The 20,255-nt window shown below is 39.9% G+C and overlaps 2 protein-coding genes across 7 annotated transcripts in view; both read left to right on the forward strand.

Annotated features, from left to right (window-relative positions):
• LOC148833055 (5'-AMP-activated protein kinase subunit gamma-2-like) overlaps positions 1 to 1,833 on the forward strand; it is a 124,578-nt gene extending 122,745 nt beyond the window's left edge. For all 6 annotated transcript variants that reach the window (XM_088919595.1, XM_088919594.1, XM_088919597.1 and 3 more), the window contains one exon: positions 474 to 1,833. Coding sequence is in view for 4 of the 6 variants with exons in the window: in XM_088919594.1 (XP_088775720.1) it covers positions 474 to 505 (32 nt within the window). In the remaining 2 variants the exon portion in view is untranslated. The remainder of the gene's footprint in view (positions 1 to 473) is intronic.
• Positions 1,834 to 5,310: 3,477 nt separating this feature from the next.
• Positions 5,311 to 19,021, forward strand: cox4i1l (cytochrome c oxidase subunit 4I1, like). The gene is made up of 5 exons (XM_088919602.1): positions 5,311 to 5,383; positions 7,067 to 7,160; positions 9,914 to 10,081; positions 14,006 to 14,137; positions 18,750 to 19,021. Exons 2-5 carry the CDS (start codon positions 7,067 to 7,069, stop codon positions 18,881 to 18,883), a joined length of 528 nt encoding a protein of 175 aa, XP_088775728.1. The 5' UTR covers positions 5,311 to 5,383; the 3' UTR covers positions 18,884 to 19,021.
• The last annotated feature ends 1,234 nt before the right edge of the window (positions 19,022 to 20,255 follow it).

Below are 20,255 nucleotides of genomic sequence, written 5' to 3' on the forward strand. Positions count from 1 at the left end.
ATTTGTATTTGCTCGTGTAGCATCGCATTTTCTTCTCACAAGAAAGCTGACATTGAGGATGTGGGTGCCCTTGACTTGTGCCCCACTGACCACTCTCAGGCTGAGCTGTGAGCTGGGGTTAGTGGCATCAGAGACCCGTGAACAGGGACGTGCGTGTCCAAAGTCAGCAAGAGGAATGGGACCGATTCCCAGTCTGCTGCAAACCCAAAGCATGAGTCACGGATGTACAGTTTGTGTGGCTTCAAGCAGCGCTTCCAACACTATTAGCCTGTAACTCTCACTGCAGATCTGCTATCGATGGCAAAGTTAATCAGCAGAAAGTTGTTTTTTTTACCTGTCGTGTACCTTTTCAATCAAATGTCAGCACAACTGCTACAAATTAAGGTAAAGGCTCTCTGAGCCGCTGAGACATCTCAGTTTTACTACGGCCCAAAAAAAAAGGAGAATAACGTGTTGCTTTGTTTCCAACGCAGGTGCCAAAAGTAAGGAGAGCGAGACGGAATGACTGCTGTATTGTTTCGAAGCTGCTTTTTCGAGAACTTGAATGCTGTCGTTATTTAGTCCTGGCTGTGGCCTAATGAAGAGACGAGTACTGCTGGGCCTGGGGTTCTGTTCTATGGGGATGTCCTGAGAAGTGTGGGGACGGAGGAAGTGATGGGCGACCTGCGAAGGTGTTGATGGGATTGTGCCGCCATGGGGGTGGTTTTTAGGGCAGAACAGCCCCTTGTCATTGTAAAAGGGAATTCTAATGTTCGTAACCTTGCTAATGTAAACTTGAAACTTGACCTCTGGATTTCATTGTTCGTATTCCAAATACTTGGGAAGAAATTGACCCTCCTTTCTGATTTTTTTTTCACGTTGGCCGACTTAAGAACAATCACCAGGTTTTATTTATGATGAAACATTTTCAGTCTCTCTAGCATGCTTTCTGGTGTATTTGTCACAGCTCTCGTGCTTGTGTTGGGTCATTCACTGCAGCGCTTGAGCTAAATGGCTTTTAGTTAACTAATGGAAGAACTAAAGTTAGTTTATTTTGATTCCCTGCAACGTTATCCCTGTGATGTGAGGCAGGTTTGTTGCATTTTTGTGTCATTAGTGCCTTATGTTTTTGCCCCATTATGTGACAGGTGTCACCCATCACTGGCTGCTATTGAAGAGAATGTTAAAATGATGCTAAATTGAATGTGAAAGTCTTTAAAAACCAAAACAAAGCAATTGCTCATCACTAACTTGTGAACAAAAACAAATTTGTAGTTCAGTTGAAATCTAAGGTGGTTTTTTTTAAGAATCAAAGTTAATTTCGGTATCTTTGTGAATGTTTTGAACTATGCTGTAAAGATAGTGTTGAAAGCTTTATTTATTTTCCTTTTAATAGCGATTTTTGATTTTCAAAATAATATGGGTTGTAGACAGCAACTGTCACACCCTATGCATTAAATATGTTGAATATGACTATTAAAAACAATGCAAAAAGCCTATCAAAACGCCCACAACATTTATGTTCTCCAGTTTCCTAGGAGCATGCAATGGAAAAGAACTTTGTGTATGTATTGTATTGTAAATAATAAAGTCAATATTGAGGAAACTAAGTGCCAGAGAAAGGTATATTTTTCTGTGTATGAAATGTAAAATCTTGTTGTTTGTATGATTGCAGTTTTTCATTTTTTTTGTAACTTTTGTGGCATATATTGTTCATACAGTTGCAAAGGAGGGGGAAGTTTTATTCGTGAAAATGCACATTAAAGGCATGAAAATGACACTAATGGTAATACATATTGTAGATTTTTTTTTTATTTTGCTGATTGAAAAAATAAACCATGCTACTGAATCTTTTCTCATGTCTCAGTGTACAATTCTCTTTTTTTATGAATTGCTTTCTATCATGGATGACGAACATCGCCTGGTCCCTTTCTACCTACTGTATATTGACAGGTACATGGACGTTTACTGTAGTTCGGTAAGCAAATCATGTTGTATGACAAGCTTTTATTTAGTAGGCTAACTGTATTTGAGCTGAGGCTAAAAATGTTTAAAAATTAACTCGTGGGACAGCTGAACGGTTCACCCAGAAGAGGGACTAATTTGACCTTTCCAGGTGTCATCTGTGTACGCCTGTGCTGTTGTGCTAGCAGAATGTGAATGGGCTCACCTGGCAGTACGCATCTGGCTGATCAGAGCCAGTGCCAGATGGGCTTGAGTTGGCTAGATTTCCCTACACTTGCAACCCTGGACCCTGCTGTGCATCTGTGAGCTTGAAGTAGATTCAGTGAGGAGTGAGTCATCACTTCTGCAGTGATTCCCCTTCAGCCACTGTGGAGTTTGCAGGTCCGGTACTAAATACCAAGCAGCATTACAAAGTAGGAGCAGAGCACCCTCTCGGCCTCTGTCCCATACTGCCGTATTGGTTGTAAGGGTGCGGCAAGGTAAGGAACAATTGGCAAATCCAAATCAGGAGGCTAGAAAGAAAGGAGCTAATGAATATGACTGTGATCTTGGGGTATTTCACCTTCCATCCATCCTTTCTTAGCTTTAATTAGATCTACAGGTGCAGGTTGCCATGTCTGCATGCTTACAGCCATTTGGCATTCATCCATGGTGATGGACAGTTGCTGGCACACCAATTGAATGAAAGAGCACAAGGATCAAAGACGGGCGGCTTGATGGTGCAGTAGTTAAGCATTGCTGGGGCCCTGGGTTCAGTTCTGCACCTGGAGTGTTTCTTGCCGGGGAGTTTGGATGTTCTCCCTGTGTTCACGTGGATTTCCTCCTGGTGCTCTGGTTTCCCATACTGGTAGCGTTCATACTGGTAGGTTAATTGGCTTCTGGGAAAATTGGTGTGTGTGTGTGTCCAGGGTGTATCCAGCCTTGCTCCTGTTTCTTGGCGGGATGGGCTCTGGCTCCCCCTGCAACCCTGAATTGGACAGAGCCGTTGGAATAGGGATGAATGAGTTGTATCATTTGAAAAATGTAGTCCTAATCTGATCAGGTCTTGGAAACCAAGAAATGCTGCGTTACCAGAATGGTAGATCTGTGAGTCGAACACGCGTGCGTCACGACAGCTCTCAAATGAACAAGCTCAGAAATGGCTATGAATTATATAAATTTAGTTTCTCCCTATAATTACAAATAGTAGAAAATAGTATAATAGGAAATTCAACAACATTGATAACACTTTTTATAAGAACCTTTCACAATTTAAATTTGTTACATATGAACCAACTTGGAGCAAATATGGTTGAGGTCGCAATGAATTTATATGAATTAAGCATGGACAACCACTACACCAACAGTTCTCTTCTCTTTTTTTAACGCTATATTCAATCTTCATGCCAGGCAGTAATTTCATCTAGCTGTGTAGAATAAAAACCTCCAAGTCAAGCTTTCACTTCCTTCAGAATAGGCTCTACCTTAATTTAATCCCTAACTGCAAATCACTAACCCTAACTGGTAATCACTGGTGGTGTTTACCCAGGCCTCTTGTGTCACATCCACAGAACACTTTAATAAAACATTTCTGTTTCCAGATATTTAACCCTGGAAAGATTTCAAGGAAAGGTGACTAGAACAATACCCAGTCTCCTAGGAATGTCTTACAAAGTCATGTTAGTTGTCTGGTTTTGGGCAAAGGAGACTGGGAGAGGATTTGATTAATGTATTTAAAGCTGTTGAAAAAATTCATCCGAAGGGCCACTTCAAGCTCAGTAGCAGTGTTCCATACAGAAGACCAATGGACTGCATTCACTGCATGAGAGCCAGTGGCAAAGTGTCTCTTTATATCAAATGTCCTTGTCTTCAGTCAGGGCCTCCACGTACAGTACACACCCCAAACCAACTCCTCCTGAGAACCCACAAGGGAGACGGGAGTTTCCATCGCGCAGTAAAGGGGCTCAATTGTGAGCCCCTTGCCTGTGGTGCATGTGATTCCTCATTCCCAAGCTTTCTTGGGAAACTGTATTCCCAAGCTTTCTTGGGAAACTGTTGTCCATTATCAGATGCGGGAGCCTGGCTCCTGCATACCCAGTACCCCTGGGTGCTCAGGCCCCGGCCATCAGTGATTGTTAAATCGTTCTTCCATCTCGCAGGACAGCAACTTGTTCAAAGACTTTGTCCCCAGTCTAAGGGTGAAGAGGACATTTTGCTGCAAAGCACACACAGTGTACTGTAATGGCCTGGCAGCAGCTTGCGCATTGACTGCCAACTGCCTGCCCTTGACTTTGAGCGGAGTGTGACCTGAGGCTGGGTGGCACAGGGCCATTCTGGTATGTAGTACCTGGCTCTGGGCATGGAAAATATTTCCACCTCATGTGGTTTAACCTTGCAATTATTTTATTTTTTTTGCGCTCAGAAGATTGAACTACTGTAATTGAGAGGTACTGTATTGCTTGAATAAAGGGGTACGCCAGTTTAAAACAATGTTAACTTTTATGCATCCTGAGCTAATACGGTCACTGAAATTAATTTATTACCGTGAAAAAAGCCGTAATTTTTCGACGGCTACAGACAGAGAACAAACTGCAAGGAAGTGTCTTAATACTTAAGAATGGAAACCTACACCAAATAATACAGCTTTCTTTTGAAAATGTTCCAAAGGGTATAAAGCAGATAAACCACGAGTCGTCAGAATGTATCTTAACAGCTGTATATGGAAGTAGCGCGTTTTTTTTTAATCCCTGGCGGAAACGGGCTTGCATAGGGCTGTCAGTTACTGCATCTTTTCTCTATGAAACTTATATATTGAAGTGTTTGCGACAAAAGACATGGAGCACATTGCTGTAAACTCTGTTGAAACTATTAATTTAAACCTATTAATAGCGTTATAGACACATACTGTAGGTAATTCTGGATTTTAAATATGCATGAAGATTTGAAAAGTTCACTGTTGGTGATTCGCCACTTTAAATTCCAAAAATAGTGCTGCACCTGCCGTAATTGTCACTTTAATAACTTTTAAATCAGGAGTCATTACTGAAATAATTTTCCACACCGTTTTAACATATGATATGAACAGGATTTCAGTCCGAAAGCGCTGAGCTGTCTGTTTTCGCGGATTTGACAGCATTTCTGCCGTGTTTTCTATCCAAAACGTGCATTTTGATGGCCTTTAACTTAAAACACACTTGTTGAATTTCTACACCTGAACGCCACTTACTACATATTTATCACATCGTCCAGCCTCATTCAACTTCATTATAAGGCAGGAGCTGCAAAACCGCTCAGCGTTAAAGCCTCCTAGCTTCTCATTGGTTGTTCAGGCAGATGGTGACACCTGTTTTATTTATAATTAACTGGCCGCTACGCCATATTATAATAACTTTCCATAACCCGCTAGTAAAATAGCACGTAGTCAGCGCTCTGACTGCAAGAGCAGTGCTCAAGACCAAAGGTAAAATTATCTTTCTCTAATCATAATTGCTATTAGAAATCAGGCTGATTTAATACTCACTGGAAGGCAAATAGGCTTTATTGTACTAATTTCCACGAAGTCTACAAGAAAAGAAGTGTCGACACAATTAATACTAGAAATCTATATTGATCAAACATTTTATAAGAAAAAGGAGTCATTGAAGCCAAAAAATAGTATTTTAAAAATTAACATTTAAATCTGTTGGTCCAATTACCTACAATACTTTGCATGAATATATCGGGACCAATTTCGGGGCTGTCGTGCAGGAGCAAACTTTTTAACAGTATGAGCTCAGAGTATATGCTCAGAGCAGAATGGTTTGTTTATTTGGGATTAAGTGATGACGCCATGCCTACTATACATTTTAAAGTAAGATATGCAGGACATTGTATATTCTCAAAGAGCAGTGGCCTGTTTTTACATTTATTTATGCTCTACAATTCTCGCAATTTGCTGCTATCAAAGTCAATTTTCGTGCTCTTTTACATAGTCGTCAGGTATCACCTGGTTCTGATAAACATTTCTGCTTTCTGCCGCACAGTGAGTCTGGATATAATACAGGGAAGTTCCAGAATTGCCGTTGTTTTTGTGTAAAACGGTCAGCAGTGTGTATCTTTGCAGGACTTTTACTGTATGTTGTTGAATTTTCGGATGAATCATGTCATTATAAAAGTGAGGTGTATTTAATTATTTGGCCGAGTTTTCAGGAACGTTGCTGCCGAATCCAAATTGCATTTGAAAATCAACACAAATCATTTGATTTACACTCCAGGAACTGTACTTAATTGATATTTTTAGTTTCGAATAATCATGTGCTGTCTTGGCTGTTTCAGACCATTCCAGCTAGTCTTATTTTAGTAACAGTTGTAGTATCCTGCTTGCTATGTGATAGCCATAGCGCTATTTTAAAGAAACAAGTGCTTTAATTATAATATTGTTTTTGTGAGGGTTTTTTTTTTTACAGTTCGGACATGGAAGTCGATAGCGTTCTGCTGGAACTAGAATGCTGAGATATACAGTACAGTATATAAACATGTACTGACATTGCGGCAGTCTGTTAGGGGGAATGGTGGTGGTTGTGGGCATGGGATATTTTTTTTTCTTAAACAGAAGAATGATCATGTTAAAGAATCAGATTAAAAAAAACAACTAAACGCACATATTTCAGACTCGCAATGTAATATGCAGATTTTCCATTTCTGCCGTCATCACCAGGACAGCGATTTCACGCAATTGAGTGCGATATGTTTCGTTATTGTTATTGCCTGTTCTGTACATTTAACATCTCATCAAAGCAGAGGACAGTTTATTTTTTTTGTAAGAAACTTTAGATGTCAAAGGTGGGGGGAGCACTGGATCTACATTTTATCCTGTGGGGAAAAAAAAATGTGTAGGGTTCAAACTTTTTGCTTCCTTCCTTGGCCTGTAGAGTTCGGAGCTCTTGCATACTTTTGTGGGTGAAATTGATTCTGGAGATTTGCCATGAACCGGCATGCCTTTTAACTCATGTTAAACTAACTTTTTACAAAGACTGTAAAAAGTCTGGAGTCTGGGCAAGGAGCACTGATCTCAGCAGGTATGCTGTGGACAAGCATGAACACCGTGGATCTAGAATGGAAATGGAATGTGATTGGAGTGTTCTTGCCTGTTTTCCTTCCCAAGATGCTGTGCTCTTGGGCCGCGCTCCGTGGCCTTCAGCGGCTCTCCTGGAGAAGTGTGGCCACCTCCAGCTGCGTACAGGCAGCCCATGGGAAAGGTAGGGATTGTAAACTTTGAATAGGCAGTCTTCTTCCAAGAGACGTTGAAAGAAAAAACAAGAAAACAAGGGCGAGATTAGGCACTTGCTCAAAACCCATCTCTGTAAAGATATGAGTCCATCAAGCCCTGTACTGTACAGTATATCACTCTAAATTAAACGGCTTGCAAAGACATTGAACACAGATTTTGATTAATTTAGGAAGTTGTTCAGTTAGGTTGGGCAAACATTTGTCCTTTAGAGATACTCGGCATTTGGATATTTAGTTGAAATTATCTTAAAACTAATTAACTGACCACCTCACTCAAATCATCACTCAAGTAATTGGTAGTTTATGAGTGACATACTGTATCAAACCACCCTGCTTTTTATTATTTTTGACCAAATCTCTTTCACTTTATATTTGGGGGCGCATGGATTTTAAAGAAACAATTTTGGGTCATGAGCATAAAAATGAATCCCAATTTTCTATATCAAGAAGCTTAAAGCTAAGAAGCCATATCGCCCTGTGACTCACAACTGACAACCCACTGAAGCTCAGCAGGTTTGAGCCTGGTCAGTACCTGGATGGGAGACCTCCTGGGACAAAAGGTTGCTGTTGGAAGAGGTGTTAGTGGGGCCAGTAGGGGGACGCTCACCCAGCGGTCTGTGTGGGTCTTAATGCTCCAATATACTGATGGGGACACTGTACTGTAAAAAGGTGCCGTCCTTCAGATGAGATGTGAAACTAAGGTCCTGACTCTCTATGGTCATTAAAAACCCCAGGGTGTTTCTTGAACAGAGTAGGGGTGTTACCCTGGTGTCCTGCCCAAATTGCCCATTGGCCTATACCAATCATGGCCACCTAATAATCCCCATCTATGAACTGGCTTCATCACTCTGTTCTCCTCCCCACTGATAGCTGGTGTGTGGTGAGCGTTCTGGCGCACCATGGCTGCCGTCACATCATCCAGGTGGGGCTACACATTGGTGGTGGTGGAGGAGAGTCCCCATTACCTGTAAAGTGCTTTGAGTGGAGTGTCCAGAATTATTATTAAGAATCACCCGAAACAAATTTGGCAAATAGCAGGTTTAAGTATAATTATTTCGGTTATATCCTCAGTCACATCAAAAAGATGTTAATGTCAAAAATGTATTGATCTTTTAAAACCATGTGAAATATTAATGTGGCCGTTTCCACTGTTGGGTTACAGAATGCCTGTCTTCAATTTAGTATTATCTAGGATTTAGACAAAGATTTACATATCAAAGGGATATAAAGTAGTTGGTAAATGCTCATAGGGATTCTGGTTAAGTCCTCTGTTTCCCTTTGGGATCAGTTCAATAACTTGATGTTTTTTTTTCTGACAAAGAGCAAAGACGCAATATACACTGTTTAATTTCTGTAAAAAAACAACAACATTTGTTTAGTCTTTGAAACGACAAAGGTGTACCCAGAACAAAAGGGATTCAAATGGCAGCATTATGTTGATATTTCTCTTAAACTTATTTATTTAGCAGGCTACCTCGACGAGTGTGACTCACAATATGCAGATTAACACAACAGACAACATAATACAGCAAAGTCAGAAGTAAATCACAAACTTACAGTCAATCAGTATAAATAATCACATGCAGAAGCAGATGGGGGGGGGGGGGGGTGGTTGTCCTTGGGCTAATTACAATGCAGGTTTTGAGAGAGGGATAAGTCAACAGTGTAAAGTGCAATACAGATAAGTGTGTATGCAGGGGACACAGTGTGTAGTGCAAAAAAATGGAACAAGTACTGTAAGGAAAAAAGAGGGGCTATTCATTCCAACTGTGGGGTTGCCTTAGCGCAGCTGCTTTATTTAGAAATAATGACTGTGGATGTAGAGGTTAAGTGCTGGGGCCCGGCTGGCCTTCCAGGAGCTGTAGAGGGAGAGGTGGGGGTGTATAGAGGGACAGAGTTTGGATGCAGCGGAGCACGAGAGTGAATAAACGGATGAATTTTGAATCGGATGTAAGCAGCAATAGAGGAGCCAACGAGGAGAGCAGAACAGTGGGGTCATGATGAGAGATGAGGGAACGGGGTGTGCAGCCGAGTTTTTGATGAGCTGGATTGGACAACTGGCAGAATCTTGGAGTTGCACTAATTGAGGGTTGAAGTGTTGCAGGTGGAACAGGAGCCTTACATGTAAGAGCAATAAAGTGCCTATTGGTAACTGGAAGCCCTACTTGCAGTTCCTCCCAGTTGATGATTTGATAATCATGGGCCAGCTAGCAGCCATGTCACCCTGTAACTCACAACTCACAACTGGCAACTGGCAGCGCACTGAAGCTCAGCAGGTGTGAGCCTGGTCAGTACCTGGATGGGAGACCTCCTGGGTAAAAACTAAGGCTGCTGCTGGAAGAGGTGTTAGTGGGGCCAGCAGGGGCCCTCACCCTGCAGTCTGTGTGGGTTCTAATGCCCCAGTATAGTGACGGGGACACTATACTGTACAAAAAGGTGCCGCCCTTCAGATGAGACATGAAATGGAGGTCCTGACTCTCCGTGTCATTAAAAATCCCAGGGCGTTTCTCAAAAAGAGCAGGGGTGTTACCCTGTGGTCCTGGCCAAATTGCCATTGGCCTTTACCAATCATGGCCTCCTAATAATCCCCATGTATGAATTGGCTTCATCACTCTGTTCTCCTCTTGATGTAACTTGATGTAAAACCCATACCTGTGTGGGAAATGCAGAAAAACTCTCTTTATCTGAAAATCATGCTTTTGTTTCCTGTTTTCCGATCCAGATGTCACCACCCCTGTCCTTGACTGTTCCCAGCCTCAGTACAACAACCGCCTGGACACTCCCTTGCCGGATGTCCCCTTCGTCCGGACGCTCAACGCGGAGCAGAAGAAACTCAAGGAGAAAGAGAAGGGGCCGTGGACTCAGCTCACCAAAGAAGAGAAGCTTGCATGTAAACCGTCTTCTGCTTTTTTACTTTTCTACGGGCTCATCCACATGAAACCTCCTTGAGCTTAGCTCTCACAACGTCCATCTTCTCAGTATAGACTGTGATCAGCCTCTGATGGGGAAAAGATGGCAAAAGGACTTTTTGCATTGGTCATCACTAATTGTGCCACTGCATTGCATGAGATTAATTTGAATTTGACTTAATATTGGTAATGAATTAAGCATGTGTTTCTAAAACATTCTCAATTTAATTTAATTGAATAAGACAGTGTAGCTCACCGGAAAATCTGGCAACTTTAGTGAATTGGTCTTGATTCTGGAAGATGGGATGGACTCCTCAAATGGAGGTGTGTGTGTTAGGGGGTGAGAATCACTGCCTGGCCCCACAAAAAAAATGGAAAGACTGAGTATGTGACAGGGTATCTTGCTGAAAGCCCCCATCTTTTGATCTTGAGCAGAACCATGCGTTTTTAAGTTTGCTGAACTGGATTATGATGCATTAAGTGGTCTTGGATGTGTACCCCTGCTCCTGAAGGCTAAAGACTTTTACTATTTACACAGAATAACTCGTTAAATAGCGGCTTGTTGCTCCATATGGGGATACGGCCACATTTTCATTAATAATGGAGGAGAGAGTGGCATGTTTTCATTGCTTACTAGGTAACATGCTTTATTTCTGAAACCTCGGACTGGCGTTTCCGGTCCATTGTAAGTTTCTTAGCTTGCAGAATCGTTTGAAGGATTGGAATCTTCATAACAAATACTTTATACTCCACATTTAAAAATGCCGTACAATGCACAACAAATTGTACATGGTACAACTTTTAGTGAAATATGTAACTTTACAATCTCTTTACCACAGTAGTTTAGTGAGATAGGGATACTCTGAAAGATAGATTGAGTGCTCTCAAACAGAAAAATGTCCACAGTTATTAGACTTACAAGGTTAGTGTATTCAAAAAGTGATGATCGTAATTCATACTGAAACCATCTTAATTCTTCAATTTTTCTGTCGCAACTTTTCACGGTGCAATGGTCCAATTCATAAATTGCCGGAAAAAAATACCCAGTATAGGTACACCAACTTGCCACAAGGTGGCAATATTATACCGCTAGACTAAAATAAAGGAAACATTAACTTCATGAAGACTTCTAGTTTTTGCAATTTCTGCCAAGGGTAAATTAAATAAATTGCTAAGAATTAGTCATTTTTACAAGTAAGTGTTTTATACTTACATGAGTGTCTAAAATGGGGGTTGGAATATGTTTAATTAATACAAAATTACATAAGCCTTTGTCGAGTGACATTTCCACTTACCAAAGGTGCGACAGATTAAAATCCTTAGCAACATGTTCCATTCTGTACAGCTGCAGTGTGGGTTTTGTCTTACTAATTGCAATATGTTTTTTGACTCAAGTTATTTTCTCAGTACTGGCAAAAACATGTCCTTGCCTTACGGAAGGCAGCCTTTCCAAGGTGTACTACAACCTTCAGATCCTTCAAACAATTTTCAGATCAGGTTTGTCAGTTGAAATTACGCTAGTGACTTCAAAACAAACCCTCTCTGGATTTCTGTCAATAATTAACATCCAGAAGGTATTCTATTACCATACTATTACAACAGTTTATTATGCGCTTGAAGAGCTGCCTATTGCTCATCCTCTGGAATCTCTCTGTGTATGAACACTGAGCAAAAAGTGTCTGTACCTTCTGATGGTGATAGTTCTCCATGGCGATTCCATAAACGATGGGAAAAATGGTATTTTCTTACACCAAAACCATCCTTTGTAATGTCATACGTGTATGCAGTTAATGTAGCATCTTAACAAAGGGACACATTTCCAGCAGGAATTCATTTGATTTATTAAACACCTAATTGTGTTTCTCATTGTCATCTTGAAATACCGCTGCTTTCCAGCACTGAACACAAAGTGTCTTTTCTCTGTATTCTGATTCTTCTGTATCATTACCACATGGCTGGAGCCCAAATGGAAATAATTTGAATCGGCATCTTGTCGGGTATGCGATGTCATACTCAGTGTGCATTTAAGCCAAACCAAGACTGACTCCAGGTACTGCAGGCTTCTGTACACCACCATTAAAAACAGTAAATACAATAACATGAATGAAATAAAACAAGACTTATGAATTTGATTTATGAAAATAAAATTGGAGCGACTTAAATATTTTCCAAATTTATTGAAAAGTAGCCAAATTCGTATCCCATAAATATCAGGAATATTTTAAATGTGGAGGAACAAAATGGGGGGGGGAAATCTTCTCAAAGTGAAGTCTTTTCAAAAGGAATTTTCTGCTCAGCGGACAGGGAGGTGGATATGGCCCAAAAATTTAAATTTACTAAGCTGGGAGCTTGAAGCCTTTTCGTTTGAAAGACAGACTGCATTAAGAACCTGTTGCTCATAAATATTGTATCGTGCGGAACAAAGACAAAACGGAGAGAACAATGGAAGAGGTAGAAGCACAATCAATGGAAAAAGAAGCTGTCCAAACAAACATCAGTCTCCTCTTGTTACTTCCAATGCAACAATGCTCTTCAGCATGGTGTATATTTTTACTCTTTCAATGGACTTCTGGCGGTGCCTCACTTGCCCACTACTACAAACATTATAATGCACAGTCTTGTGCAGATTTCTCCTTAAGAACTCCTAAGACACTCTTCATTTAAGAGAAGAGTCTTAAAACCGTTATATACAGCATAAACCAATAATGCTCTCCATCTCGAAAATTCCCAAATTGGCATGCTGCATTTCAGTCATGTACAGTATATCCATTCTTTTTTGTGGTAAGAAGATGCAGTCATTTTTTCAGCCTTATAATGGGACATGAAAGAAATATCTGATGTACTCTATGCTCGGATATACTGTAATGCAATACGACTGTAAAATATAAGAGTGAAAAAATGTTTTACCATAATTTCATTATTGTGCTCGAGGCAGTATACTGAATCATTAGATCTGGGTGTGTAATTTTCTTTAATGGATATAATAGTATCTTTCTTGGATATAATGGATATAATAGCTTCTGTAATGAATGTAATAGTAATTTTAAAAATGGGCATACTGTTTTTTTATACCTTCTTGAGGTACATGTGTCTGTATGTTTTGCATTTGTAATGAAAACATTCCCATTCTCCAAATTCGCCACACTCCAGTATACCAGTTTAGCTTTTAAGATTTCCCTTCGGTTCTCAAATTATGTTTTGAGCCAGCGCCCCTTATCAAAAAATGTTAGGTTGGGTAGTTGATGATTTACCTTCTGAAAATAAATGGCAGATCTCACACTCCCAGAGGTTAAAAGCAGTTACGAATCACAAATAATAATAAAAAAATATTTCATTTCAAGACCCGTACATAATATTTATAGTTTCACTCATTTTTTTTCTAAAAAATTAAGAAAATACAACAAAATCTGTCAGTTTAGTAAAAAAAAAAAGCCTGCTTTTTTTTTTCTAATTTGTTACATTCTCATCCAGTTTAGCCCAACTAATTGTTACAAGACCGCTGTCTGTCAGTGACTCCTGAGCCTTTTTGGAATAGAAAGAGACAGACCTCCTTCTTCTCTGACATGTCCACCTGTGGTGTCATTTATCACTACACGCCTGCAGGCACCCGGACAGTCAAAGAAACTATGACCCAGGCTGGAACTCGTACTGTCCAGAAATAGTCTCGGGCTCCAGGCAGATCCCCTTCACTGGTCAGGTTACTGAGGAGCCCCTCAGGATATTTGCAGACTTAACGAAGTCTCAGGGTCTCCTGGGGCATCCCCTCCGATTCTTGGACATTATGTCTTCTTTTTCTGTCACTCCACAACGGGTTGTCAGAAACGTGGCCATTCAGCTTCTAGATAAGGGTCTTCTTCCCATTTCCCATTCAGAATGAGTTTTACAATTCCCTGTGATTTCCACAGTGTATCGGCTGACCCATGAGTTGACCTTTGCCGAGATGAAGAGGAGCTCAAATGAGTGGAAGACGGTGGTTGGTGGGATTTTCTTCTTCGTTGGAATAACCGGGATCATTATCTGGTGGCAACGTCATTATGGTTTGTTTCTCTTTCCTTCTGCTCTTACAGTGTTGTTCGTTGTGCCTCTGTGGCTGCTGTTCTTGAAATGCAGCTCATTAGCTCATTTTTTTTTTACTTTCATTACTTAGTTCATTATATAAATGATGCCTGTTAAAAAATGTGATTTCCAATCATATGCTTCTAATTCTTCCCAGAAACTACTTTTTATCATCAAAGATAAAATGAGAAATTGTTATTTTTACTTTTTAAACTCTTAACATAGAAGGTTTATCATGTGTTTCCAGGAGATGGCCTCACTTTTGATGTTTATGAAGGAGATGTGTATAATTAACACATGTATATCGTTATTGTTTATGCTGGTGAATCAGCAGGGACTCTGTTAAGGTTGATAAATCAGTGCACTTTTCCCCACCCACAGCATAAACCAATATCAGCTTTAACTCTCTCACAACCTTTGTTACTAAAGGTTTTGCAAACTAGATCCATACCATAATAATTGGACACATTGAGATAAAAGATAAGAGGCTTACATTAAGGCTGAGATTTAGCATGACTCAGCTGTTAATTTGATCATTTTAATTACCATATGGTAATGGTGTAATATAATACCTCTATATGACTTGAATCCAAAGTCGTCTTCATTCATTACAGCCTTTATTGTTAACAGTTTCCCAGATCTTAAATACCTTGTTCTGTGATTTGTACAAAATTCTTAAAACGTGAGTCATTGGTGGAACAACTCCCAACCGCTCCCTTCATCAGGAAATCAAGTGATGTAATCAGGTGTGTGCCAGTAATGAACGCATTGTATACCTTTAAAGGTTTTCACTGAGTTTGCAGTTAATATCCCAGTTTAGAAAGTGCTTTTTAATGCATTTTGACAGAACCCAGAAGTAGCCTTAACTATACTGCCTTTTAATGTTACCGCTGTATACAGAAAATTTAGCTAAAATCAAAATGCTTATTTCACATGTTCATTCAGTCCAAATTAATGGCCTCTTCAGAAGTGTTGCATCACAAAAGATGTCTTTTTAGAACTGGTTAATTTTACGTGAGGTGACAATGTGCAGATTTTAGAGAACACTGTTTGGGGAAAAATCTAAATGCTACAGTACAGTATGTAACAGCGATCACCACTGCCTGCGGTTTCCTTGCCTCCCAGTGTCGTTCAGGCAGCACTGGTATATGTTAGTTGGCACTATTTTAAAATCATCTCTTGGTTATCCCTCATCACTGGATATGGCCCATGGAGATACTGTATGTTGACATGGCCAGTCCTTTAACGCAAATGCAGAATATCTCCTTTTGCCAGTCAGGTCAGCAGTTGGAGCAAACTTAGGACTAAAGGTGCCAAAGACCTCTAACAGTCCTACAGTATCTCCTAGTTTCTAGTCCTAGGCATATGCCAAACTACGGTTCCACAGTTTCATTAGACACAACATCGTTTTTGCTTTCTTTTGAGTAAATAATGAAATGAATTAGCTAACACACCATTCACTTCGAACAAAGAGTTACCTCACTAGTTAATTTGGAAATCAGTTTGGGGAAGAGGACTGTGTGGGATTACTAAACAACCAGCATCAAGATGATTACACAGCTTTGTTAACTGCTGTGCTTTGAACAGCGCGACTGCTTTTCAGATCCTCTTGTATCGAAGATAGAAGAAACCTAATTTTCATTATGCTTTTTTTTCTGTGAAAACATGCTTGAGACCCCATGTTGGGCTGATTTGTATATATAAAAAAAAGCTTGCTATAGAAACATCCGACCAGGACTAATTCTCAAGTGAAATATCTCAAACAATGTTGGAATATACACAGAAACTAATATTGGAATATTTAAGAGTCAGCTGGACACTTTAATATTGTGCTATATTATATAATATACTGTAATGCAGAATTTTGAACACTAAAACTGTTCTCACTCTGGTTAGTATCAACACAACAACAAACAGCCATTCCAATTGGACACATTTGGAGGATAAAGATTTTCTTGAGCTACTCTGCATTATAGACTTACTGGTATAACAGTGTGTTGTCACCAATTACTTTTCTGCCTTAGTTGGCAGTGCACAGCCCTGCCCTGTCATAAGAGAACCGAGCAACAGGTACTGTAAATATGCTTCTTCTATGAGACATGTAGACGTGTGCCGTCAGGCCCTTTGCTTCTGTGCTCTCTGAGGCTACAGGTCGGAACAAAAGGAGCTCTCTGTCAAGTCAGTGAAACCTCACTTGCTTAAACAGGGGTGCAGATTGCAGAATGAGGCTGCATATCATGATGAACTCTCTTTGCTCCCATTTCAATTATTTTTGGTTTCTTGTTATCTAATACTCATGAATGTGCAGCAACATTTGGTCTAGCTCGGTTAAAAAAAAAAAGGGTTTCTGTTTTCTTGATTCGCTCACTGTTTTTGATCACGTACTGTAGGAAGCATAACGCTTTTTGAAGAGGTGGACTGGAAGTGAAAACTGTTATTTGCAAAGACGAAAAACTCCCTTCAATCTTCTGTAATCGGGGAATTTCCCATAATGTCAAACTCATGTCTGGACCTGAAAAGGGAAAAAAAATCATGTGTAGCTTTGGGCTACATTAGCTCCAGATCCATCTCATTACAGTAACAAAAGCTGGCTTTTTTTAACTTAGTTAGACTTTCAATATGACTTGAGCGTTCACACTGCTGGAAGTAAAACTTTAACCTCTGAGCGGCTGCCTTAAAAGCAACAGGTTCCATTTTAAGTTTCTACTCTGCATGTAATTACCCCCAAAACAAAATGGAGAAAATAAAGTGTTCAGCATCTGAATGCTGTAACATTATTTCAGCAGTCCAGGCCTGCAATGTTTGAAATGTAAAGCACTTTTAGAGGAATTTGTTGTGGTGTAACAATACAGTGTTGTGGTAGGCCTGGGTTAGTTAAAAAGCCTTCCTTTTCATAGTACATTCATATAAAGTATTACAATGTTTGTAAGCTGTGCTTAAATTCTTTTGCCACCTGACATAGGTGTGTTTCACATGGCTGAGCTGCTATTCCTGGTAAGATTGACATCATTAACATGCTAACACCTGGGCTGCTTAAAAATAACAACTGCATAAAATTAATCAATCAAGATGGAATAAAGGTTATAAACCATGGTCAGCACCCCCTTAGTCCTATAACACTGTATGTGGTGTATACTTGACAGAATTTCTGAAATAAAGATTAAATAGAGATTTAACATTTCCATATATTCAATATAAATGAAGATGCACTGTATGTGTACAGTATAGTGCTGGGATATTTACTGAACTTGACATTTTCCTTTCTTAGTATTAACACATAAATCACAGGCTAACATGAAGTTATCTTTACCAGGGTTTCTAATAGTGGCACAAGTTATTCTATCCCTCCATTTTCAATTCACTTTATCAAGTATAGGGTAGCAGGGGAGCCAGAGCCTATCCTGGCAAGCAACGGGCACAAGGCAGGGTACATCCTGAACAGGACACCAGTCCATTACAGGGCACACACAGACACACACACTCATACCAGGGCTAATTTTCTTTGAAGCCAGTTAACCTACCAGTACCAGTCTTTGAACTGTGGGAGGAAACTGGAGCACCTGGAGGAAACCCACACAAACACTGGGAGAACACAATGTTCGTGTTGTAACCCCTGCACGAACCCGCACAGAGATCAGGTTTATTGTCCGTTTTTGTTTCTAACTCAGATGTGAGTGGAATTCAGAATATTCATCGCTCCGTTTCTTTGTGTCTGTTAGCGTGGCAGTTATGATAACAGAAGCTGGTTTGCTGGGAACAGTTGCACAATTAACCGCCTTTAGAGGATGCAGGACAGCAGTTAACTATTTCACAGCAACCAGCAAGCGAGAGGCACCAGATGGGAGGAGAACTGTGGGGAATTATCGGTAGAAAGATCAGTTTATCAAAGCAGGAAGAAATTCTGGTAGGTGATACGATTTAAAGTTGCAGAAATACAGGCAGATTAGCTGTAGCAGGGTTATTAACGATGTGCAATATAGTTTTTTTTTAATATACTAAATATCTGCAATACCTAAGTTAGTTGCAATACCTAAGACATGCTCATCCTAGCAAATGGCATTTAAAGTATTTTAATGACTATCTCTTATCTGTGGCTCTACTGTGAATTAACCTCTACGTGTAATAGAGGAGTACAGTATACAGAATATAGTATACTGGATATGTGAGCCCCAAAGCATTACTAAAGGGTAACTTCGTTTTATTGTCAAATAGTGGCACCAATAAACAGCTGATTGGTTCAGTATGTGAGGCGTGCACTGGCCAACTCTCTCGCAGTGTAAAATAGTCTTCAGTTCACTCCAACTTCAAAACCTGAGCAGAACAAGTCAAATCAGATTGCCTAGGCAGAACTAAAGAGCTTTCTTGTTTTCTTTCAACATCTGAGTCTGGAGTTATTCTTTTGAAGCAAGCAGCTTTTAGCATTGTGGACACAACAGGCCCTTTGTCTTTATAAAATCGACTTGCGAATCCATGCTTTGCCAGAAAAAAAAAATACAAATGCAGGTGACGCGACATTGCCTGTACATGTGACATCGCGCATCTAATGACTGTTGATGAACTGTACAGAGAACTTTGTTTTTTCATTTCTTGCAGTGTTTGGCGATGCCCCGCATACTCTGTCAGAAGAATGGATGGCCAAGCAGTCCAAACGAATGATTGACATGAGAGTGAATCCGGTCTCTGGTTTCTCTTCTCACTGGGATTATGAGAAAAAACAATGGAAATAATAAGCATCCCAGGCCCAGCTTTATTCAGGTAAAAGCTGGATAACCAAGTATCATTTTTATAGCACAGTGCATTAAAACTATCTCACCAGTCTCGATTGGCCATGTTCCTGGCATTCACACAATAAAATAAAAACTTTCAAACTGGTGTTATATTTTAAAAGTATGAATGATACCACTGAGATATGTGCAAATACCAGTGCTATCTGAATGAATGACAAGTTAACACAAATGTATTTCTTTTTTAAATTTTCTTAGCAGTTTATTTAGTAAAACGAAGAGATACAAGATGGAAACAAACCTGTGGAATATCGACAAAGCACTGCAAGTCTATCAGTTAGCATTAGCTATTCCACTTCTCAAAATGCCATTCTTCATCTGAATTCTACGCTTTAAATACTTACAGTTCACCACATTAAACAGTAAAAATAATATATATATAACACTTACTCAAATGCTATGAAGTGCTGTATGGGTCTTTATTATAATCCCTGGAAAAAGAATTCAGTCCACCCCAAGGTGTGATCAAATATTTACAAATCTTGTTTTAACAAACACAAACAGGATCTTTACAGGAAATACATCTCTCTTAAAACTGAGCAAAAAGTGTCTCATACGTTACAAAATCAACAGTTGCTACATTTTTTTGGTGCTGTTTTCTAAATGATTTTGGTAACAACCTATACAGAGCCACTTGTTTTGTGTGTATAAATCCATGTTGTACCAATTTCGATGTGTTCAAAGTAGAACTGACCACAAAATAATCCATTGGAATGACTGCAGCCAAAACAATTAAAGCTATACGGGCAGATTTGCTCATATTCTGGATATTGTTAAAGACACTGATGCCTTTGTACAAAATAATATTCATATGGATAAGAATTAAAGTGGAAAAGAATTATGTTCTTCGTACTAAGAAGCTATTACTTTTATTGGCTGTGGTTGCCAATATCTTAAAAAAAAAACTAATAAATTTTTTAGTCCAACATTTTCATTCTAGTCTTATAGAATGGGGGGAGTCCGGTCAGTACCTGGATGGGAGACCTCCTGGGAAAAACTAAGGCTGCTGCTGAAAGAGGTATGAGAGGGGCCAGTAGGGGGCGCTCACCCTGCAGTCTGTGTGGGTCCTAATGCCCCAGTATAGTGACGGGGACACTATACTGTAAAAAGGCTCCGTCCTTCGGATGGGACGTAAAACTCACTAAAAATCCCAGGGCATTTCTCGAAAAGAGTAGGGGTGTTACCCTGGTGCCCTGGCCAAATTTCCCATTGGCCTTTACCAATCATGGCCTCTTAATAATCCCCATCTGTGAACTGGCTTCATCACTCTTCTCTCCTCCCCACTCAGAGCGGATGTGTAGTGAGTGCACTTTGG

This window comes from Atractosteus spatula, chromosome 6 (genome assembly GCF_055471065.1).
Source record: "Atractosteus spatula isolate fAtrSpa1 chromosome 6, fAtrSpa1.hap1, whole genome shotgun sequence".
Classification (NCBI taxonomy): domain Eukaryota; kingdom Metazoa; phylum Chordata; class Actinopteri; order Semionotiformes; family Lepisosteidae; genus Atractosteus; species Atractosteus spatula.

Bases quoted from the DNA above. Each gene is read 5' to 3' on its own strand.
- cox4i1l (XM_088919602.1), top strand. From the start codon at position 7,067: ATGCTGTGCTCTTGGGCCGCGCTCCGTGGCCTTCAGCGGCTCTCCTGG. The intron at 7,161-9,913 runs GTAGGGATTGTA...TTTCCGATCCAG, and splicing joins ACAGGCAGCCCATGGGAAAG to ATGTCACCACCCCTGTCCTT. The intron at 14,138-18,749 runs GTTTGTTTCTCT...CATTTCTTGCAG, and splicing joins CTGGTGGCAACGTCATTATG to TGTTTGGCGATGCCCCGCAT.